Below are 24,933 nucleotides of genomic sequence, written 5' to 3' on the forward strand. Positions count from 1 at the left end.
GGGAACAGAAACTGTGTTTAGGAGCCCGAAAGCGGGAAATGTGAGATAGAGGAACTGAAGGCAAGGAAACAATGTGAGCATAGGGAAACTAAAAGAGAGCTAGAAAGATGTTACTACCATTTTTAGTCAAATAGATTCTTTCATTAAGTAAGAAGACCACAAATGGGATTAGAGGCTTAATCGATAGTAGGATAGGGATCAGAAACCAGATATAGGACTGAGATATGACCGATACAAAGACTGAGAAAAAGATTGGTGAGAGTGATGAACAGGAAAGTGATCAGTTCTGGCTCTGCTAAGTGCTTGGGAAAAGCAGCTCCTCATGAGTTCATGTACATCTCCCCAAAATACTGGGTATTTTGTATTAATCTTTCATGTCTCTGTTTTCCATTTATAAAAAGAAGATAGTAATAATGATTCACTTCACAGGACTTTGTAAAAATAAATATATTAATGTTATGAAACACTTGGATGCTGTAATGATGAACACTATGAAAAGCTTCTGAAGAAATTAATTTTGTCTTCAGGGTAGGTTTTAAGTAGTCTGAATTAATGATGGTAGGGGACTGTGCACTGAAAAACAGAAAACAGAACACTGCTCGTCAAGTAAGCAGCAATTTTTCTGTGGCATGAAAGAGTCAAGGGGTATAATATTAAAAAAAATAATAATAATTATTATGAAAAATCTTTATTATAAAATCACAGAATCATAGAATGTTTGGGGTTGAAATTAACCTTGAAGATCATCTAGTTCCAACCACCCTGCCATGGGGCAGGCATACCTTCCACTGGGTCAAGTTGTAGGAGTCATGCACAGAAGGGGTGAATTCAGAACATATAGAAACTGTAATTGCCCCATCCCTTAGGTTTTGGATGTTTGACCTTGTAACTCTAATAAAACTCAGTGTAATAATTACTGTGTACTTAGACACAGTGTTTCTGACTTAAGTTTCTGACATTAAGTTTCTGACTTAATTCATTGTCTTTTAATTAATATGGTGTGTGGATTATGGATAGGTGGGTGGACTCAAGATTTACACATTTATAGGATCCTAAGGGCATTTTTACATTTTTCCATGCTTGATGAAATATAGGGCTGAAACCTAATTAAAGTTTTCTTTAATTGTTTAACTGTGTGTTTGTATATGGAGGCAGGTTACAATAAATTTTAAAGAGAGAATTCACCCCTTTTTATATATGCACTATGTTTTAGTGAAAACAACTTCCAATATCTGGCTTTAAAAACTAGTATAGAGGAAATGAGAAACTTCTGGATCCTGGTGTGCAGACATCTATCCAATCGCAATATTTTAAGATTATCACATCCGGGGACTTGGCTATAATTGCATTCTCATCATATAGTGGTCAACAGAGGATGCTTCTGATGTTATAGGTGTAACCAGTGAGAAACTATTCTCAGAATTATAGAATTACAGCATCATACAATATCCCAAGTTGGAAGCGACCCACAAGAATTATTGAGTCGAACTCCTGAGTCCCGAAAATACCACACAAAAAATCAGACCATATGTCTGAGAGCATTGCTCAAATGCTTCTTGAACTCCAGCAGGCTCAGTGCTGTGACCACTTGCCTGGGGATTCTGTTGCAGTGCCCAACCACCCTCTCAGTGAAGAATCATTTCCTGATATCCAGCCTGAACCACCCCTGTCCCAGCTTCAAGCCATTTCCTTGGGTCCTGTCACTGTCGTTAGAGAAAAGAGCTCAGCTCCTGCCTCTGCTCCCCCTCATGAGGAAACTGTAGAGCACAATGAGGTCTCCCCTCAGTCTTCTCCTCTCCAGGCTGAACAAACCAAGTGACTTCAGCTGCTCAACAGCGGCTTCTCCTCAGCCACTCCTTGCCCTCCAGACCCTTCACCATCTTTGTAGTCCTCCTGTGGACACTCTCTAATAATTTTATATCTTTCTTATACCGTGGCACCTATAACTGCAAACAGTACTTGAAGAATGGCCATACCAGCACAGAGCAGAGCAGGACAATTCCTTCCCTCACCCAGCTAGCAATGCCGTGCCTGATGCACCCCAGGGTACGGTTGGCCCTCCTGGATGCCAGGGCACACCGCTTGCTCACGTTCAACATGCTGTCGACCAGAACCTCCACATCCCTTTTTGTAGGTCTGATTTCCAGCATCTTGTCCCACAGTCTGTACGTATAACCAGGGTTGCCCCTTCCTACGTGAAGAATCCGGCACTTGCTCTTGTTAAATGTCATATTGCTGGTGATTGCCCAGCTCTCTAATTTGTCTAGATCTCTCTGCAAGGCCTCACCACCATTGATGGAGTCAACAGCTCCACCCAATTTGGTATCATCCGTGAACTTGTTCAAAAAACCTTCAAGTCCTACATACAAATAGTTTATGAAAACATTGATGAGGTCAATCAAACAGTCAAATCAAGCTCTGAAAATCAATCAGAGCTTGATTTGATTTTGTCCCTAAAATAATTAGAAGAACTGATATGCAAAATGACTCTGATGTTACCATATTCATGACTTTGGGTGCAAAAGATTAAAAATAAAGTGTATAGTTATTACAGTTAGGAATCTAATTTCTATGTTGACAATACTTACCTTCTTTGTAGTGTCAGATAATTTAATTAACTTAATTTTAGCATTGTGCTCTGAACACTAGTGAAAATATCCTGAATAACAAAGGACAAATTGGCTCTGGAACTGCACACTATTCTGATGTTATATCACCAAAGTACTAAACTTTATTAATAAAGTTTGTGGATGTTGTAGGAGCCTCAGTTTTTATCAACTACTATTTTTGAACTCTGGATTTATTTTTATCATTCTTGTCTTTTCCTATCTCTATTATAACTCTATTTAGTTATGCTAAATGCATAACTTTCCATTTCTGGAATCTCATGCCTTGTATGGAATCAGCTGTATAAGTCATGCTGTTCTTATGGAAAACCAAAGTAAGGTAATTATTGAATTTGATGTCATATGTAAATTAACTTTAATTGTACATTGTTCTTTTCTTATTCATTTCTACTAACACCACTAAAAAGCTCATCTGTATTTCTTTTAATTTCGTTTGTCAGTCTAACTCAGCTTGACTTATAATTCTCAGTTTATCCATATGTTTCACAGCCTCCCAGATGTTCTTTTTTTGGTAATCAATCTCCTTCATTCATTGCAGACTTTTCTTAAACAACACCTTCTCTGCAATATTGTTAACTCAGCTAGAATTCAACCCTTTCCTAGAAGTTTTTTTCTTCTGAGTTCCAAAAGTATTATCAAGAATGACTCCACTGCCCTTATTCAGTGCCATTCCTGAATAGGTCATCTTAAATGTCCTCTCCACTTCTTTTTTCTTCCCTCCCAGCTTTGTGCTGCTTTCTCTTGTGCTATCATTAATACCTGTGCACATGAGTTGGTAAACAGAATACCTGACAGCAAAGTTTATTTCTCAATCAGATCAGGATCCTGATTCACTTCCCAGGAAAACCACAATAAAGCTGTGTCAGGATAATGGAGGAGGCATGGTGAGAACAGGAATGCCATGGTGGCACTACAAAGACTATGCAAGAAATGTAAGTCGAATCACACCTTTAATTTGAAAAATGCAGAGTACTGATCACCTTAATTTACAGTGCCCAGAAGGCTGTTAAGCAGAGAGATGATGCAATAATTGCCGAAAGTCAATCTGAGTTAGAATTTGCAAAGGAAATTTGAAAAGTGTTATCTTGACTTGGAATAGAATTCTCCTTTAGCCTTTTAAAATTTCCTCTATTTAATAATGCTACTCTTAATTATTGTCATCTATATTTAAATGTCAAGGCTAATGGTTCATTAGCATGATAGATTAGATTGTGAAAGTTAGGTAAGTAGGTTATAGGCAGGTTAAACATGAACCTTCCAGTCCTGCAGAGAAATGCGTGATGCTAAAATGAGAAGTCAGTAGATGTACTATGCATCTTTAAATGATTGCTCTAATTACATTTCAAACTGTCTCCCTACATGACTGATTTCTATTAATGTTTCCACGGAACACAAAATATAAAATGTATTGTTTAAAGTACATTGTGAGTGTTAAAGACTGAGAAGAACTTAAACCTAAGAATATTTTTTATTTTGGCATCAAAACTTATTTAGGTATACATGAACCTGTCAGGATTAATAAATCTCATTTCCATTTGAGTACTTTGGAATAATTGTAATTTTTTTGGTGTTTGATGGATAAGAGGATCAATGAGGTTGAAGTTATGCCTGTGCACAGTTCAAATGGAATGAGATAATAAATGTTGCTCAATGGAGTACATCCAGAATTGATACCCTTTTCTGAAGCTGGTAACCTGCTATAATGAGAATCAAATTTGCACTGTATTGATGTATAATCCCTAATTAGGGATCTGACCTCAACTTTTCAAGCTGCCTTCACTCTGATACTACCCTGCAAAAGAACAAAATCTTCTGGGTTGTTGCTTTACAGCTTCCTGGGTTTTCACTCTCAGCTTTGTTAAAATGTCCTTCTGAGGATGAAGTAATGTGTGATTTCACCACACAAAGTCAAATGGACGAAGTGAAGAAAAGTTTGTAAGGACATGTGCAGCGTAACCAGCTTCTTTCAGAATGAGGATAGTTCAGTATTTTTGCTTTACTGCCTATCTCTGGAACACAGTGCTGGTTAGAATAGTCTTTCCATGTTCCCAGGCGTCACCCTACAGCAAGACTTAATGTCTATCTAGGATATTTCAGACTAAATCTCTCTTAAAAACTCTATCCCAACTATTCTATAACTGAAATATCAGAATGAAGACTAAGAATTAAGGAAGTGTGGATAAGGCCTAGATCAAAAATTATGAGTTGATTTGTTTAATGCTTATATAGCATAATTTGTTTTTGTAATTTCTTCACATAATAAAAATCATAAAATTACATTATTTCGTACAACTGTGGCATGGCTGTTTAATATATTAAAGTTTGAGTGTGTTTCTTTCAACATTCTGAAGAGTCTTGGTTCAAGATACTCAGACTTTACCTATATTAGAAATGATAAATATCAAGAACTACACTCCTGTACTGGAATTTCATCATGGACACTCTCACAATGTTAGAACCACCCACAGCATGCCTTGGTGGGGCCACAGCCTTCACCAAGACAATTCTTGTCACATATGTTGGGTGTTAACAGAAATGACTAGGGACCATTCCCAAAAGACATTTTGGAAGTACTCTGTGTTGTGAAAAACAGAAGAATTTAGAAGCATGGATGTGGATCTTTTCATATGATTTGGTCTCAGTGACAGGGAATGTCTAAGTTACTAGCACAAACATGGGATTGCATTTGGAACTAAAAAGATACTGATTTAAAGCAGTAGAGAGATTAAATTTTAAGATTAAATATTTCTTAAAGGCTAGCACCAAAGTTCTTAGCACCTTGCATCATTGAATTAATTATGTATGCTGAATGGTTCCATAAATAACAAAAGAAGTGCCACTACAACTAAAATTCAAATAACTTTTCTTTTTTTTTCAAAATTGAAATTTAAAAAAAAGTTCTAATTTGACTCAAAGCCTCATTTTTTTTTTCCACGATTTTCAGGTGAAGAAAATACATAATTTTCAAGTTAAAATTCTGTTTGATTCTCTTAACAGAATAAAGAGCAATCTAGCACAACTGCAAAGTGGATATGTGTACGGGGCTTGACTATGTGAGAAACTGAGACTCAGGGATGTGATCAAAATCCTGCACTCACTGAAGACGGCACCTTAGTTTTGAGATCTCATTCTGTAAGAGATCTCACACCTTCCTTTTGAAATTGTCTCACCTTGCACAAGTAAATAGTGGAAGAAACAGAAATCAGAGTCTCCACATCCAAACTAGAAGTCAAATGCCTTCATTCCATAAGATGACACAACATTATTAGTCTTTGTTTAGCTGAAACTGTTTGTGGAATGTGACACAAATCCAAATTAATTTCAGGTTCACTGAATGTTAGTCTTAAATTAATAAATTACTCATGAAAAAAAAAAAAAAAAAAGAAAAAAGCAAGGAACCAGCTCTAGATACAATTAAAATTTTCTGTTGTGTACATCTGCTTGGGAGGTGTATCTTAAGAATGTATTTCCTAAAAACAGCAACTTGGAATTATGGAGAAAAATATCCAAATATTTTATAGTGCAAACTGCAATGGTATTTCTAGGTATTCCTAACTGACATGGTAACATTTATCACATTGCTATGATGGCATCAGAGCAAAGCAGTGCAAAACTTAGGCTGTATTACAGGATGATAAGAGACATTTTTACAAATGATAGTATGAGTAGTTGTATTTTATTTTATTTTATTTTTTTTTTACCACTTCAGCTTGTTTTCATCTTTCCTTTATAGTATATATTATTGTTGTGCTTTGTATGGTTTAGAAAGAAATGATACTGTAATGTGATCAAGCATTGTGTTACCTTTTAGATTCTGGAATTAGAATAAGAAATCAAGGATTTTCTCATGTTTAGAAGATTGTAGTCAAATCAACTGTGGACAAATTAATTTTTATTAGGAAATTATGTAGTAAAGCCAACAAGATATCCAGGGAGCATGACATCAGAAAGATTAATAACATGGGTTATTAAGCATATTTCTTAGGAGGTGAACATGCTAACGGGCTGCCATGATGGAATGTATGCTGCACAGGCTGTCTCTCCAGAAAGCTATTGATTTATATGTCTATATCATAGCTGACTTCTTATTCTGTATTTCACTGGACAGTCATGGTAGCTCATCAACTCAAAAGGGGGCACAAATTTTATCTAATCAATATCCTTCTCTGTAGATTAAAAGAGAGAATAGATTTAATAAAAAAAAAAAAAAAAGGAAAATGATACAAAGAAACCAGTGACAAACAGATTAATAAAACTGTAGTGAGCAGTTCCATAAACAACCAATAAGTTATTTCGCTCTAACCCTTCTCAATTTTTTAAACCCAGGTTATAAATATCACCAAAATGGTAGACTTGTGAAAAGCTGTATAATGTACAGATGGAGAAAAGTGATTTTGCTTTGTGACTTAATGAAATACAGAGATTGTATATGTGGCAGAATCAAGCACAATATACATCCTCTGTTATAACCAAAGTTGCCGCACACTGTTCCAAAGAGAAGCTGTGCAACCTGGCAAAAAAATAGGCAGTTGTGCAGTAAGGCAGGCAGATTTAGTCAGTTTGGATGCTCTATTTTTTTCAGCTTCTCATGAGGTTCAAGGAGACACATTTCCTTTTTAGCTCATATATAGAAACCTAAGGTAACCATTGTTGATAAATATTAAAGTTTAATTTTTAATTCCTCCCTTTAGGTTGTACAAATTTCTAACAACAGAAATCAGAGGAGATGGAGATCAAACAAAAGTCGTCTACCAATAGACGTGTGCTTAATGTATAAGTAACTTCATAAAACTTTTACACTCTATTGTTTCATATCCTCAAAACACTTTTGCTGTTATGCACTTCTCTGAAACTACTAGGTGTTCAACAAAGTTAGGTTTCTGCTTGCAGCAACTATAAGATTGTTTTCAGCTTGATAAGCAGTTGTTGCTTTATTACTACGTTGGTGCTCTTGCCTTCATGTATACACATTTTTTCCTAATACAGGCAGTTCTTTCCCTTTTGTTTCCATTAAATGCAGAATCTGTAAAGTTGTGTTTGGGACTTGAATAACTTTTCTGTAGAGCTATCTATACCCAACACTACTAAATTCATTAATGTAAAGATGAGCTGAAGGAATCCAGTAATTATTCCTCTAATGCTCTTACATGAAATAATTAGAATCTTATTAAGAAAGCAATATACTTTGTAATATGAACTCTTTCTTCAGACCGTAAAATATAAAAGGCATTTGAAACTAAAGCATATTGATAGCTTTTTATCTTCTTAACAACCTGCTATGAGCAAACTTCAGAAATGTGACTTTAAACATATGATTTGGGGATAATGAGTTCTGATTTGCTTGCTATTTTGTCAATGCTATTTTTTTGGTTTTGGTTTTGTTATTGTTCTTATTTCTTTCCAGTTTTTCTGCATAAAAGTCTATAGAAGACAAATGAAATTTTTGGCAAAATATTGCTTTTATTGAAAAATATAATTCTCCTTTGCTTCTGTTACAACTTTTTTTTTTTTTTTTAATTAATTTATTAAAAGAGCACAGAGCAGAACTTTGGGTATAAGAGATTGTAGGAAAATCAAACAGACAAAAGAAACAAAAAAAAAAAAGAAAAAAGAAAAAGAGGAAAACTTTTTTCTTTGTTTAGATCTTCATAAATATTTCCTATAATAGTATAAAATTCTGAACATATTTTGAGCTGCACATATCTGATCCTTCCAGTTTGCTCCATCAAAATAACCAGTGACACAGGAGGCTATATCAAATGTTATATCTATAAACATATATAAAATAATGTTCATCTTCTATCACTTTCTCTTTCAAATCCAAAGACATCGTATTTCAAAGTCCTGTTTTAATTATGCACACATATGCAAATGACATAGTACATAAATATTTATGCATCATCAGTGCTGAACTACATAATAACAACCATAGCAACCGGGCTTTTGGTCATGCAACTGTGAGAAAACCAAGAGCCAATGCAATATACATGATCTTTTTCAAATTTTGTGATATTTTGCATATGCACATTAGTGCACATGCTTTTTCCTATAAGACAGTTTCAAAGGCCTTGCTTAATGGTTCATAACGCTTTCTTTTGAACTGCATGCTATTTTTCTCTTTAATTAGAACAATAACTCTTCAAGCTGCAAAGATGTAAATATTTTCCACAGCAGTACAAACTATTCATTCAAGCAAGTCCATGAACTTTAGGGCCAATCCATGAATTTTAGGGCCAGTTCTCTTCAATGTTTTTGTAAATGATCTGGATGCAGGACTAGAATGCGTACTAAGTGTTCAGCTTATACTAAATTAGGAGGAGCTGTTGACTCCTGTGAGTGTGGAGAGGCCTTGGAGAGAGATCTTGACAAATTAGAGGACTGGGCAATCACACGAATTTTAACAAGAGCAAGTGCCAGATTCTGCATCTGGGAAGGGGTAAACCCTGGCTATACATACAGACTGGAGGACAAGAAGATGGAGAGAAGCTCCATGGAAAGGGATCTGGGGGTTCTGGCCAATGGCAGGGTGAACATGAGTCAGCAGTGTGCTCTGGCAGTCAAAAGCACCAACTGTATCCTGGGGTGCGTAAAGCACAGTACTGCTAGGCAGTCGAGGGAAAAGATTGTCCTGCTCTGCGCTGGTGCAGCCTCACCTTGAGTATTGTGTGCAGTTCTGGGCACCACAATATAAGAAGGACATTAAACTGTCTATGAGAGTGTGCCCAAAGGAGGGCAACAAAGGTGGTGAAGGGTCCCAAGGGTAAGACATATCAAAAGCAGCTGAAGTTACTTGGTTTATTCAGATTAGAGAAAAGAAGGCAGAGGAGTGACCACATCACAGTCAACAACTTCCTTATGAGGGAGAAGCGCTGTTCTCTTCTGTCTGTTGAGCAGTGATAGGACCCAAGTGAATGGCATGAAGCTGCATCAGGGGAGGTTCAGATTGGATATTAGGAAAATTTTCTTCACCAAGAGCATGGTCAAGCATTGGAACAGGCTCCCCAGGGAAGTGGTCATGGCATCAAGCTTGTGGGAGTTTGAGAAGTGTTTGGACAATGTTCTCAGACATCGTATCATTTAATTTTTATGTCGTCCTGTGTGGAGCCAAGAGTCAATCCTTGTGGGTCCCTTCCAACTTGGGATATTCTAACATCAAGAAATGAAAAGCTTTGGGGGTTATAGAATAAAAGGAGTTTATAAAAAATGTTTAAACATTAGATTCAGGAAGTAGATGACAATCATCCTAACGTTCACCAATATATACTGAAGTTACCAAAATTGTAATCCCTTGAAGTGAAAGAGCACTGTAAGGACAGGAATTTGAGGAAGTACTGCATCAAAAGCGGAAGTGAGAGTGTCATAACTGGAAGAATTTAACTTCTACAAATATGCATTAAGCTTGAAACCACTCTAATGAAAGGCCTGCTAACAAACTTCTCAAAGAAATTCAACCAGTTAGACTGTTCAGCCAGTTATGACTCTCTTGTTTACAGTTCTCTGTGTTCTGTGCTTCTTTTCTGTCACAAACTCTGAAGCATTGAGCTCAGCTCTTCCAACTAGTATTCCTCCGTTAACATTACATGAGAAATCTTCACCACAATTCCCAAGTAATACTCCAACAAAGAGATAAGACATTCAAGTTATTATACTATAACAACTTTGACATCTACAAAGGCAGGTGTGCAAGTGAATACTAATGAAAAAAAAACAAAACAAAACAATAATCTTCCCTCCCCAAAACTCAACTGTTTCTCTCCTATGTTTTTTACAACCTTATCTACATTTGTTATACTGAAGAGTCATATAAAATAGTATAATTAGAAATACAAGGGGTTCTAAATGAACTGGATGTAGCTACTGAAATTCCATAGGCCTGTCTGAGCTTCCAATCTCATTTTCCTGTTCTTTTTTTTTTTTTCCCCGACTGGAAGTCAAACAGCCATGCTCTTTGACTTCATTTAGGAATGCTCCTGAAATGGGAACAGAGACCTGAGGTTCAGAGCCATGGAACAATATAATTTTACCAGTTGCCAGGTTCTCTAAACAACTGATTTGTTACAATAGTTACCTTTTCTAAAAGACAAAATACAGCAGTATTTTCTTAGAGCAAATGTTAAGAATGAGCTCCAATAACATACAAGGATAGGAGTGGTGCTCCAGCCCTTTGATCATCTTCCTCGCCCTCCTCTGGACTTGTTCTAATATGCCCATGTCCTTCTTGTGCTGGGAGCCCCAGAGCTGAACACAGTACTCCAGGTATAAGATTACTCTAGGATAAGAATACTATTACGTTCTTTAGAGTTTAAACACACTGCCCTGAGTGAGGAAAATTCAATAAACCTCAGCAATGCTCCCAGCTCAGAAATAGGATGATAGTCCCATGATCTTGCTAATGAAAACCTTAGGATCATAGAATCATAGAATAATGTAGGTTGGAGAAGGCCTCTAAGATCATCTAGTCCAACCTTTAACCTAGCACTGCCAAGTCTACCATTAAACCATGTCACTAAGCACTACAACTAGATGTTTTTGAAGACCTCCTGGGATGGTGACTCAACCACTTCCCTAGGCAGCCTATTCCAATGCCTAACAACCCTCTCCATGAAGAAATTTTTCCTAATATCCAACTTAAAACTCCCCTGGCACAACTTAAGACCATTTTCCCTCATCTTACCACTTGGCACGTGGGAAAAAGAGACCAATCCCCGCCCCACTATAGCCTCCTTTAAGGTAATTATAGAGTGTGATGAGGTCTCCCCTGAGCTTCCTTTTCTACAGGCTAAACAACTCCAGTTCCCTCTGTCACTCCTCATGAGATTTTTTCTCCAGACCCTCCACCAGCTTCATGGCCATTCTTTGGACACGTTCCAGCATCTCAATGTCCTAGGAGTGAGGGGCCCAAAACTGAACACAGTACTCGAGATGCAGCTTCACCAGAGCCAAGTACAGAGGGACAATCACTTCCCTAGCCCTGCTGGCCACACTGTGTCTTATTCAAACCAGGATGCTGTTGGTCTTCTTGGCCACTTGAGCACACTGCTGGCTCATATTCAGCCAGCTATCGACCAGTACCCCCGGGTCCTTTTCCACCGGGCAGCTTTCTAGCCACTCTTCCCCCAGCCTGTAGCATTGTATGGGGTTGTTGTACTCCAAGTGCAGGTCTTAGCCTTGTTGAACCTCATACAATTGTCCTTGGCCCATCAGTCCAGCTTATCCAGATCCCTCTGCAGAGCCCTCCTACCCTCAAGCAGATAAAAATTCGTGCCTAACTTAGTGTCATCTGTGAACTTACTGAGGGTGCACTTGATCTTATCTTCCAGAACATTGATAAAGATATTGAAGAGAACCGGCCCCAGTACTGAGCCCTGGAGGACACAACTAGTGACCAGCCTCCAAACGGATTTAACTTCTTTCACCGTGACTCTTCAGGCCTGGCCACCCAGCCAGCTTTTAACCCAACAATGTATACATCCATCCAAGCCATAAGCAGACAATTTCTCCAGGAGAATGCTGTGGGAAATGGTGTCAAAAGCCTTGTTGAAGTCTAGGTAGACCACATCCACAGCCTTTCCCTCATCCACTGAATGCATCACATTGTAGTAGAAGGAGACCAGGTTCATCAAGCAGGACTTGCCTTTGGTAAACCTATGCTGATCACCTGGCTGTCCTGTAAGTGCTGCATGATGGCACTCAAGGTAATCTGCTCCATGAGCTTTTCCAGCACTGAGATCAGACTGACAGGCCTGTAGTTTCTCGTATCCTCCTTGTGGCCCTTCTTGTAGATGAGCATCACATTTGCTACCTGCCATTCAACTAGGACCTACCCTGATAGCCAAGACTGCTCAAATTGGGCTTTGGCCATTCTAATTTTGTCTCCGCACAGTCTCATGACATCTTTGTAGTCCTCCTGAGTGACCCACAACTTCTTCCAAAGGTCATAAACCCTCTTTTTCTTCCTTAACTTTAGCCACAGCTCTCTGTTCAGCCAGGCCAGTCTTCTTCCACATTGGCTCATTTTCTGGCATGTAGGGACAGCCTTCTCCTGTGCCTTTAGCTTTTAGGATTTCTTTCTTGAAGAGTGTCCAGCCTTCCTGGACTCCTTTGCTCTTCAGGACTGCCTCCCAGGGGACTCCGCCAACCAGTCTTAACAGGCCAAAGACAGCCCTCCTGAAGTCCAGGGTGGCAGTTCTGCTATGCCCCCTCCACCCCTCCCTCTTACTTTTCAAAGAATAAAAAACTCGATTAATTCATGATTGCTGTGCTCAAGACAGACTCCAACCTCCATGCCACTCAGAAGTCCTTCTCTGTTAAGCAATAGATCCATCAGAATACCATCCCTAGTCATCTCACTCACCAGCTGTATCAAATGCTTGATAGCATCTGCCGCAGATAAGCAGATAAGACTAAAAACAGAAGGTAAGACTAAAAACAATAGATTTGAAAGGTCTGGATTTCACAAGGAGGTGTGGAGGAAGGGAAGATCTCTAACACCACACTAACTCTGCTGAGTTCACCACATCACCAGAAGTGTTAGCAGACATGCAGGTAGGCAACTTGTTCTTGACACTACTGTTTTCCAGTTGTATAAAGGTCTGCCTCACTACCTTATGTTTTATGGTAATGTCCTATTTTCAGCAGGATCTGAGAAATAAGGATGGAGTTCTTTTTGTACCTGTGCCTCTTAAGGAAGTTTAACAAATAAAGCAGTAAAAAATGTATGCCTTCCTGTAAAGTGCTGAATGAAAGCAAGGGCTGGATGTAGGATATCTGAAATCCTGAGCATGTTTCTTCTGGTAGTATATTTGAAAATGTGAATTCTATGGATGGAGTATATGCATTACTCAGGATCATGAATAGTTAATAGCTTCTGGAAAGCATACTGTAGTGAATTATTTCAGAAACTGTGATATTTTCAGTTTCTATGCTGTTCATTAAGAGTTACAAAAAAAAATCTCAGTCTGATCACGTATAAATGTATGCATAAACAAGGGACATAGGACATATATATAAATTTAAAATTTTACTTACTCATGCATATAGTTATAGATGCAAACTATCTTTTGTATATAGATGTAGTTAATACAACTCTATGCCTAAGTTTGCAGTTATTTCTCACTTACTCAGGTAGTATGGCAAAATGATATATGTTTCAATAAATTAGCAGAGTGAAGTATATCATTGGGAAGTACTTAAATATGTCATTAAAGGACAGAATTTTTGATCAAGTAATAAAGTTATTTTCTCTATTATTTGGTTCTATCTATTTTCAAAGTCAAAAATCACCAAAAAAAAAAAACACAAAAAAAACCTTTCCCACTAAGCATTTTACTTCCATTTCTAAGATTCTAACCCAGCAACATCAGTGGACAGTGCAACTTTTATGTAATATATAGCAATTACAATTTAGAACCTTATCAAACAATGTAAAGATCTGATTTATCCATGTTAAAAAAAAAATTGTTACTCACATGCAAACTGAAGAACAGCTTCTCTGCTTAATATACTACCAAACATGTTGGTGGTTAAACATTGATACTGTCCAGAATCCTTCATTTCACTAGGGTTGCTGATGATCAAACTTCCTTCTATTAAACTGTAGCGATAATCACTTTCAATGTCGATTTCAGTTCCATTTCGAAGCCATCTTAGGAAAAAAAGAAAGAAAGTACTTGAGCATTTTATGGGCAAAGGAAGGCATCAAGATTAGTATACAGAACCTGATAGCACCAGCTAATACTAAGGATGACAGCTATTCAACGATAGCCTGTGTGGTAACTCAAGACTATGAGTTTTACCCTGATTATAATAAGTAAAGTTTCAATTAATATTTTATTATTAAAGCCTTAGGCCCAGATGACCTTAGAGCTGTGTCTGCACTGTGTGAGAGCTGGAACATTTTTCTTCAATTATTTCACCATTTGTTCTTAGCCCAAGAAATGCAGAAATCTGGTTTAACTACAGAAAGTAGAACATAACCCATGAAGAGTAGGGAGGTAGATTTATGTACACAGGTTGTTGTGAAGTAAAAGATGTTGGTAATATTGGCAATGGACAAAGGCACAATAATGTTAGCTGGGCCAGGATATTTGAAATTCAGAGAAGACTGAAACTGGGGAAACTGGAATTAGTTGATGGCTGGTCAAGGATAATGCCTGGCAGCTACCACATAAATGGAAGCTGTGATCAGATTAGAGGAGTTAGCAGAAGGAATACTAAGTTTGGGAGGTGTTTGGGAGTGAAATGAAGAGTAGAGACAGTGAGTGGAGTGAAGAAAAGGTGAAACAAACCAGGCGGTAGGAATCATATTAGAAAGTATCACACTTGAGCTGAAGCACTGAATAATTCTCATATGAACACTTATTCTTCTGAGGTTCAGAAGTAACCTAAGAGTCTCTACATTTTTCTGCTATATGAGTAGTTTTTTGGGTTGGGTTATTCTTTAATGTGTGGGCATATTCTCCAGCAAAAAGCCTCACCCCTCTCATTCATTTTCAAAGACTGAAAAAACAAACCCCTAAATAGCCCACTGGATGCAAGAGAGATTTTGGGAGACAAATTAATAGACTTCATCACTCAGAAATAATCTCTGGGAAGGGTGCAATATCTCAATTAAAGAATAACAATCCACATAAGAAGGCTTTTTAAATTAGCTTTTCTGTTAAACTGTTAAGAACATTAAATAGTTAAATGAATGTTTCTGATATTGCAAAGAAGAGACAAGCAGCATAACAGGTATGACAAATCTCTATGAAAAGTGTAATACACCATCATTATTCTGAGATACAGATATTTCCTTCATGACTAGTTCACAATCATTCTGCAGTTTCAAAGTTGCATCAGGAAACTGCCAAGCACATTCAGGCTTTGCCAGAATTCAAAGACTGGAAGAACTTGGCAACACCTAGACTTCAGAGGCAAATTTAATGAAGCTGAATGATTGTCAGTTCATCCTATCTTGTTAACACTCATGGTGAATGAGGTATAGGCAACAGAACTCAGCTGCAGTAACTGTGAATTTTTCTAAATGCAAAAATCAGAATTGTCAGAATTAAGATTAACTGTAAAACTATTGTTTGCCTATTTTATCATGGTTGAACTTTTGATCCCAGAGGAACCCTGCCTCATTCAATGTAAGAAATGGAGCACTGTTGACAATCTCTTTATACTGCAAAGGATATTAAGGAAATGTCTGTAGGATCACATTTTTAAAAACAGATATACATAGCAGAGCTAAAAAGAATATTTTTTCATCTTGAACAGTTTATTAATGATTCAAGATTTTGAACAAAATCATAATGAAAGTTAACACATATATTTGTATGTATATATGAAATAAAAGTGCAAAATCAATTGACCTTGAAATGATGGATGTTTAGATAAGGAAAAAGTCAAAATGACATGTTTTGGTATTTCCAAATGGGAATTGAAACAAAATTCAGTTTGCTTTAAGTAGCAGACTTCACTTAGTTTCATTTTTGGTTAAATTCAATGCAAAAATATGTTTTTGTAAAGCTACTCCAATACTTTGAGCTTTACAGCTGTGTGCATATATGTCTCCAAGGCCATTCTGCATGCATGCATTCCAATGATATAATTTAAGCATATTAGAGGAAAAGCAATGCTGAATTTTATGACATGTTTTCTTATAGGTAGCTTGACTGATTTGGGAGGACAGAATCACAAATATAATACTTAAAAGATAATGACCTGATGATGAAAATCAGTTTTTTATATATATATTTCTTGAAGGCAAATGACACAAAATATTTCATAACATTCTAATTTGGCGTAAGAAGATAAAATACTTTTTCTTTTTTTCCCAAGTGCTTTTTTTTTTTTTTCCTATCAAGAAATGATAGTGATGAAAAATTTCCAACCAGCTTATATGTGTCCTAAGTAAAATTGTTTACTATTTTTGGCTGCAATAGAGTTAATTTTCTTCATAGTAGATTGTATGGTACAATATTTTGGATTTTTGATTAAATGTTTTTGATAAAACACCAATGTTTTAGTTGTTGCAGAGCAGTGCTCTCACAGAGCCAAGGACTTCTTGTGCTACAAGGTGGCTGGGCTTGCACAAGAAGCTAGGAGAGGATGCAGCCAGGACAACCAACCCAAAATGATTAAAAGGATATTCCACACCATATGATGTGCTCAGCAGTAAAAGCTGGGAGAAAAAAGGAAGAAGGAGTGTGGTGAGATACTCAGAGTTATCATGTTTGTCTTCCCAGGTAACTGTTATGTGTGATGGAGCCTTGCATTCCTGGAAATGCCTAAACATCTGCCTGCTAATGGGAAGTAGTAAATGAATTCCTTATTTTGTTTTCCTTGTGCATACAGCTTTTGCTTTACCTATTAAACTGTCTTTATCTCAGCTCAGAAGTTTTCTCACTTTTACTTCTCTCATTCTTTCCTCCATCCCAGTGTGTGGGAAATGAGTGTGTGGCTGTGTGGGGCTTAACTACCTATGAGAGTTAAACCACAACTAGGAAACGCGGTTTTTCACAAGTAGTACAGGTGTAGTGATCTGGCATCTCAGGGAATTCTGCACCTGCCTTTAACTCAGTATTTCTGGTGCCTTGTGACAACCCACAGGAAGCTTGTGAATATACATATTTCTCACTGAAGGTATCTCAGTTATTTTCTTCACTGAGTGGGTCCTGACTTATAATAATGAAGTCTGATTTGCAAAAATGAAATCAGTTTATCTCAGGGATCTATTATCTAAATCAATGCATTTAGATACATTGACTAGATGCTAAGACTGACTCAGAAAAGGAAAGAAGGTACAAATTTTGATTTCAGGGTAGAGCTTGAACAAAGAGAAATAAGATCTTTGCAAACAGGAAGAAAATCTGAAATGATATGAGCATTGTTCATGCCATTAACTTGAAGTAATGTCTTAGCAAAAAGTAATTGGTAAAGAGGTTATGAACACTGTGTCATCAGTTATACAGACTAAGGTAATGAAATAAAAATGGCAGAGACAATCTCAGTTCTGGAATCTTTTAGTTCTTTAAGAGGTCTTTTAATATACTTCTTAAAAAGTAAAAAAAAGAAAAATTGTACTCTGCTTTGTTTATGGCTGAAAAGAATTCTTAGCAGCATGGACTTTACAGCCCAGGTAAATAAAGATCTCTATTGTCCAGTGCTTGTAGATGACACGACGGGGACTTCTTTGGTGATATGGAAATATGCTGTCTCCCCCATATTTCATATGGCAAATATTGGATAGTGAAATACAACAAACCTCTGTTTTACCATAGTCTTTTTTTTTTTTTTTTTTTTTGAGGGTAAATTCACTCTTCACATTTTCACGTTCCCTGGAGAACAGTATATGCCTGACAAATTCATGCATATCTTTTTTTTTTTTTCTTCCACTGAATGGTAGTGATGGCATGCACTATATGGACAAGTGGTTTCAACATAAGGGAGAGAAGTTAAATGGTGCTGTTAAAATTAGGCCTTTCTGGTCAAAGCTTCCGTCGCATGAACACCTGTAAAGTCAGCTTGTTTCTGAGGCTGCTGATACTAGCGAATTTCTGGAGAACTGAAGAAATGGATATGTTGAAATTATTTGTTTACTGAATTCCTCTGGGAAAATGCAAAAATGGTTGGACCAAGAAAGAAATGACATGGCATAGATTCTCCATAGATTTCCCAAAGAAGATGTTTCCACAATATTTGTCGCTGCCCATGGCAGAGGTGGTGGTGATGGCTAGGCTAAAGATCATCTGATCTGTACCAACCTAAACCATTCTATGATTCTAGTATTATTGAGATTGTCTGTGAGAACTGAGAACAAGGTTCCCCTCTTTTTCTTGGGAATTTGTACCTTTTTCCCATAGACTCTTGCTGTGTTGAATGGACTGATAGCTCTCAAACTGTGTGTAGAATTTACACACATTTTTTTTTATCAACAAAGTAACAAATATGCAATAGAAATTACACAAGGGTTATCAGTAAGGAGGAATGCAACACCGTCTTTCATCCCACAATGAGTTCAGGCAATTCCAGTTTTAAGACTTTCTGGCCACTCATTACTAATCCTGTGTTCTATGTTAGCCATGTCTGTGTTGTTTGAGGAGTTTGTGACACATACCAAACCAGTTTAATGAATCACATCTGTTGCATTGAGGCAGATTCAGTGCTCTTGCAGTAGGGAGATCTAAAGGGGGTACTGCCTTTGAATTTCTTCTTGCCATAGAAGTGCAAATTCTGTGACTCAAATAAGCCTAAGGGAAATTCATTCAGTATGCTAAAGAATCCACAAGTGAAATAATTGTAAAAGGTAAAAAATAAAACAAATAATCGATGATTGTCACATAAGACAAAAGATGGTGATAAGAGTCCTTATTCTCCCTCTGTAGGTGAAGAATCACTCTATGTGAAAATATAAAGGGTGTCTGGAAAAAATAATCACCTGTATGTTCTCCCAACCCTGCTACATCACTTGCAATTTGTAAAAATATGAGTGGAGTCAGATATAGCAAATGAGTAAGGTGACTGCAGCATGCTGGTTCCACCTGTAAGTGGGCACCATTAATAAGCTGAACTGTCAGACTCACAGGCATGGCATAACAGATCTGTATAACAGTTAACTGTCAAATAACGCTCTATATGGGAAAACAGGGAAGAGAAAATGGTTGCAAAAGAGTAAGATGCTGGTCTTCTAAGTGAAAAGACTCCAGATATGGCTAAACTATGGTACCTTGTATTAGATAGTCATGTCATTTAATTTATCTGTTCTTTGCTGCTTTCCCTATAAAACAGGAAAATATTTCCCATCTTTAAAGATGTTGTCTTTAGAAAAAAAAGCAGTTAAAGGTTTTGATCTTGTCAGTTGTTACAGACGTGTGAGAAAACAAGGCAAAAGGAGTCCCTTCACATGGATAGATACAATACATAGAGAACATAATTTGAAATGTCACAGATTGCTTTGCCTTTACTCACTACCATTTATCTTTCTTGCTTATTTAGAATCAGAAAAATCATTCAATCAGGAATGCTATTTGGTCACAAATGTGTTTCTGTTATATTGTTATGACCAAATATTCTTAAAAATACAAAGACTTCTAAAACATGTACCTGTATGTGGGCATAGGATTTCCATGAGCTTGACAATTCAGAGACACTTTCTTCTCTTCAGAATCAGTAGGAAAAATCACATCATCTGGCTCTTGTACAAAAACAGGCCCATAATCGACACTTTCTGTGGAAATAGAAGTGCGAAAGTTTTGAAAATATGAATAAATATTAATGTGTTATACCATAGGACTAGAAGGTGTTTTGAGCAAATTTGCCGATGACACCAAACTTGGAGGAATTGTAGACTCAGCTGAGGGTGGAAAGGCCTTGCAGAGAGATCTGGACAGATTGGAGAGCTGGGCAATCACCAACTGCATGAAGCTTAACAAAAGTACGTGCTGGGTCCTGCACCCGGGATGGGGCAACCCTGGCTATATGTACAGACTGGGCAACGAGACACTGGAGAGCAGCCCTGCAGAGAGGGATCTGGGGGTTGTGGTTGACAGCAAGTTGAATATGAGCCAGCAGTGTGCCCTGGCAGCCAGGAGGGCCAACCGTATCCTGGGATGCATCAAGCATGGCATCGCTAGTCGGTCGAGGGTAGGGATTGTCCCGCTCTACTCTGCGCTGGTGTGGCCTCACCTCAAGTACTGTGTGCAGTTCTGGGCATCACAGTACAAAAAGGACATTAAACTGTTGGAGAGTGTCCAGAGGAGGGCGACGAAGATGGTGAAGGGCCTAGAGGGGAAGACATATGAGGAGCTGCTGAGGTCACTTGGCCGGTTCAGCCTGGAGAAGAGGAGGCTGAGGGGGGACCTCATTGCAGTCTACAACTTCCTCGCAAGAGGGAGTGGAGGGGCAGGTGCCGACCTATTCTCCTTAATCACCAGTGACAGGACCCACGGGAATGGTGTCAAGCTGAGGCAGAGGAAGTTTGGGCTAGACATCAGGAAGAGGTTCTTCACCGAGAGGGTAATTGCGCACTGGAACAGGCTCCCCAGGGAAGTAGTCACTGCACCAAGCCTGTCTGAATTTAAGAAGTGTTTGGACTGTGCACTTAGTCACATGGTCTAAAATTTTGGGTAGACCTGTGTGGTGCCAGGAGTTGGACTTGGTGATCCTTCTGGGTCCCTTCCAACTCGGGATATTCTATGATTCTATGATTTATAAAGTTAGATGATAGTATGAAAAAGCTATCTTTGTCATCTAGACATTCAAATCACATTACCTCAGATGCTCTGTTAAAAAGCAATAGTTAAAAGAAAAGTAATATATATATATAAGAAAGAAATATTAATGTAACAATGAAGTAGTATGATTTAAGGTGTGCATCTATGGCAGTGCATTAAAATAGCTTTAGCAACAGACATATTTTGGCCTGAAGCCTAATGAGCAGGTTAAGAGAATTAAGAATGCTAGAGGAATTAACTCTGTTTATAAGAAGTAAGGTAAACAAAAAATTATTTTAATGCTTGCAGAAGCTCATATCACAAAGAACTGAAGCACATTTCCTCTTTATGTCAAAGATTTGCTAAGAAAAAAAATGCTTTTAAAATTAATAGCAGCAACTGGTTGCTACTATTAAATAATGTATATGAAAATCTGACATTTCATTTTCTTCCACTGTCTTCTCTAATTTTGGCATATATGTATATCTTCATATGAATTAACATTTCTGGTAAGAAAAGCTATATAGACCCAAACAATATGTCTATGACTCCAACTCATTCATAATGTGCAGAGGGAAGTGTAACCTTCAGAAAAGTAAAAGGTTGCAGGTACACCATTTGTGAACACGTAAGTGTGAAAAACTCAAATGCTCACTATGCAATAGAAGACTGTGGAATTTTAATCACCTTAGCCTTGCTCCAAACTCTTGAATCATTTAGTCTCATAATACACATCAAATTTAGAGCACGAACCTATGGATTTGGATGGGTGAGGGGATAGTCATTTTGTCATACTAGCTGCAATGAAACGTAGGGGAACAGAGTTTTATCTGTCATTTTATGGCTACAATGTATTGTATGGATTGTGTCTTATAATTGAGTTATCTACTTCTCATATTGCAAAAGAAAGAATCTGTTTATAACTAATCAGAGCATTCATCAAACTAGAGTTTAGCAACAGCAAGAATTGATTAATAAATGCAAAACTAAATAATGCTTTTAGATTTAGGCGTTATCCTGTGCAGATTAAGAGATGTATGATTTGGAAGTATTGATGAGCACTAGTGGTTTTACCTTCTCCCTAGGAGTGACACTGTAGATAAAATATTTTGTTACAGTCTAGGATTTCTAGAAAGTAAATGATGCAATGCTAGTTAGGTGCTAGTGTCACTAGCAATGCCAGTTCTATACCTCCTATTTCAAAAGAAATGAAGGGAACATATTGCAGATATAAACATTTCATTGAAATATTTTCAAATATACATATATATATGAAATTAAAATACTGCATGACATAATTAAAAAGAAAAGTTTTAATCTTCTTATACATAATGATAATAAAAGATCAGATAAAATGAAGCCTTGTGAAGGCTTCAGTATTTGTTTCAATGATGGGCACATATTTTAGCCAATATTTAAAATCCCCATTGAAGATAATGGAAAATCCATGACTTATCCAAAATTGACTAAAACACCACTTGCGGCTAACTGTATTCTGATTTTTGTGTAAGGAGTTTAAAGTTACATTGAAATTGTGGGACTTAATAATTCCCAGAAGCCAGTGCACACTGCTGATGTTTCAGTTTCATGGTGGGGTGAGACTCAGGTATACAGACTGGTGGCTTCACAGCCTTAAATCTCTGAATACAAGCAATGTAAATATTCACATCTAAATTTATATAGTTAATCCATTCTTTTAATAATAAATAATAATAATTAAAAAAAAAAATGTGTGCATGGCACCACTCATACTCCAGACTTAGAGACTTATGTTGCAGGATAAAATTCTGAATTTTCGGGAAAAAGTGTAATAGAATTCTGGCTGTGTTTTGCCATCCTACTAACTGATAAACTTTTATTTTAAATAAAAATTACTTATTAGCAGTTCTCAACATTTTCATTTTCAATTTTCAATTCTTGAATAGTATTTCATTTCAATTTTTGAATATCTTCTTCACCCATTATATTAATAATTTCTGAGGCAGACATTTGTCTCTGAGAGAATAATACGTGGACTAAAACCTGAGGTGCTTGGAGAAAATATATTTAGTGATCAGTGTGGGATTTCTCAGGAACAGATGAATCTCATCTATCACTGTTTTTAAGGACTGGGGATTTTTGAGTAGATGGCAATGAAGTTTTACAATTGGAAAGTACACATGGGTTAAAACCTTACTTTTAACTAACTTTGGTTTAATTGCTTATCTTGGCGTGTTGTTTGAGAACGTTCACTTATTCAGGAATTCCAAGTTATAGATGCATTAATAACAACAGCAAATACCTAGGAGAGCTTAACTGCAATCTGCTTGAGGATTCTGGTTCGAAGTGGATTACCAGATGAATTTCACCTGATTACAACTGGGAGTATCTTAATTTCTCTTTTAGTATTGCATCACATATTAAACACATTTAATCACCATTAAAAACCTAAATACAATTTCCTCTGCCTACAGCATAATTGCAGATTGATTAATATTCACAGAAATTGTTCATGTGTGCTTTTACAAAATAGACTGAAGGACTGCTCAATTATGCTCAAGAAAGCCAACATCAGGGTTAATAAATGCTGGTTGTTAGTCCCAGGTCTAATAAACTGCATCACTTTTTTTTTTTTCTTTTTTTCTTTTTTTTTTTTTTTTCTGTTTAGAATCTTCCCTGAAAAGTGCATCTCTGGGTCTAACCGCAGTGTTATCGTGAACAGTTGTAGTAGTATGTTTTCTGAGACCTTAGGCTAGTCCCATGAGTAACCAAGGTGATGGTTAGATTTTTAGATAGTAGTAAACATGCATGATTGTTGAGCAAAAATAGAAAAAAAGTGCCTGATTATAAAGTCTGTTTGAGCACATTTATACATATGAACTACTTTACAGAAGCAAGCAGGCTTATATATTTGTTCAAATTTTTACAGAATTATAAGCATTAAAAAGTTCATAAACTAAAACAACAACAACAACAAACAAAAACAACAAAAACTTATATTTACAGTACATACTCTTCAAACAGCATTACTGTAGTACATTACATATTATGGTGGGTCGACCTCTGCCAGCTGCAAGCCACCAGCCACTCACTGCCCCTCCTCAGCAAGATGGGAGAAATAGGATGTAAAACTCACGGGTCAAGACAGGGAGATTGCTTACAAGCTACTGTCTTGGGCAAAACTGCTGGGCAGAGCAGACCAGCGGAGTGCCATGTTTGTGTCAGCCCTGCTCTATTCTGGTGTAGGTTCAGGTCGGGTGAGGCTCCTCACAACCCCTGAAGTGATGCTGTACAGCCCAGCCCTGACAGATGAGCCCTACTCTGTGCAACAGGGGTGAGTTATCTGTCTGTTGGTGGTGCCAGTGGACTTCTTGATATTACAACTGGAATTAAAATGAGTATTTAGTGCCATATGTGGTGCCGGGGTGTGGTTGATCTAGAGGCATGCATTTTTTTTTCCAGGTCCAGTGTCATATCTGTCAGTTTCATGTATATCCATATGATATTAGTTTTTTTTTTTAAAGTGTGTTAAACACCTAAATTACTCCCCAGTGTTTAGACAATCCATTTATTTGTCTGCAACCTCATGTTGAATTCCACTTCCCTCTGCCCTGGCCCTGGGATGGGGTAAAGGGCCTCAGGATGAACAGTCCTGGTTAAGAGGCTGTCCTCACAGACAAGAATGATAGTGGACTCCTTGTGTCAGCCATTTTCCCCATGGGCTTGAGTTATGGGGTTTGTCCTTCCCACTGTACTTGAGTAACAGCCCTTTTTTCCCAAGCTGATGAGGGCTGGGCCTTCGTCCTGGTTTCAGCTGGGATAGTTAATTTTCTTCCTAGTAGCTTCCTAGTGCTATGTTTTTTATTTAGTATGAGAATAATGCTAATGTTTTAGCTGTTGTTTAGATTATTGTTGTTTAGCTGATGTTTAGATTATCCCAAGACCTTTTCCGCTTCTCATATTGCCCTGCCAGCAATGAGGTTGGGGGTGCACAAGGAGCTGGGAAGAGACAGAAACAGGACAACTGGCCCAAACTGGCCAAAGGGAAGTCCCATACCATATGACGTCATGCTGAACAATTATATGGGGTGACTGGCCAGGGTGTGTGTGGGCTGCTGCTCGGGGATGGG

At 37.4% G+C, this 24,933-nt stretch overlaps 1 protein-coding gene across 4 annotated transcripts in view; it reads right to left on the bottom strand.

Moving 5' to 3' along the window:
• The window catches only part of CNTN5 (contactin 5), a 695,706-nt gene that overhangs the window by 242,518 nt on the left and 428,255 nt on the right, over positions 1-24,933 (bottom strand). For all 4 annotated transcript variants that reach the window (XM_080592024.1, XM_080592025.1, XM_080592023.1 and 1 more), the window contains 2 exons: positions 19,716-19,839; positions 14,096-14,271 (listed from right to left, as the gene is read on the bottom strand). In XM_080592024.1, the coding sequence (XP_080448150.1) occupies positions 14,096-14,271; positions 19,716-19,839 (300 nt within the window). The remainder of the gene's footprint in view (positions 1-14,095; positions 14,272-19,715; positions 19,840-24,933) is intronic.

The sequence above is a fragment of the Anser brachyrhynchus genome, assembly GCF_964034855.1.
Source record: "Anser brachyrhynchus genome assembly, chromosome: 1".
NCBI classification, from domain to species: Eukaryota; Metazoa; Chordata; class Aves; order Anseriformes; family Anatidae; genus Anser; species Anser brachyrhynchus.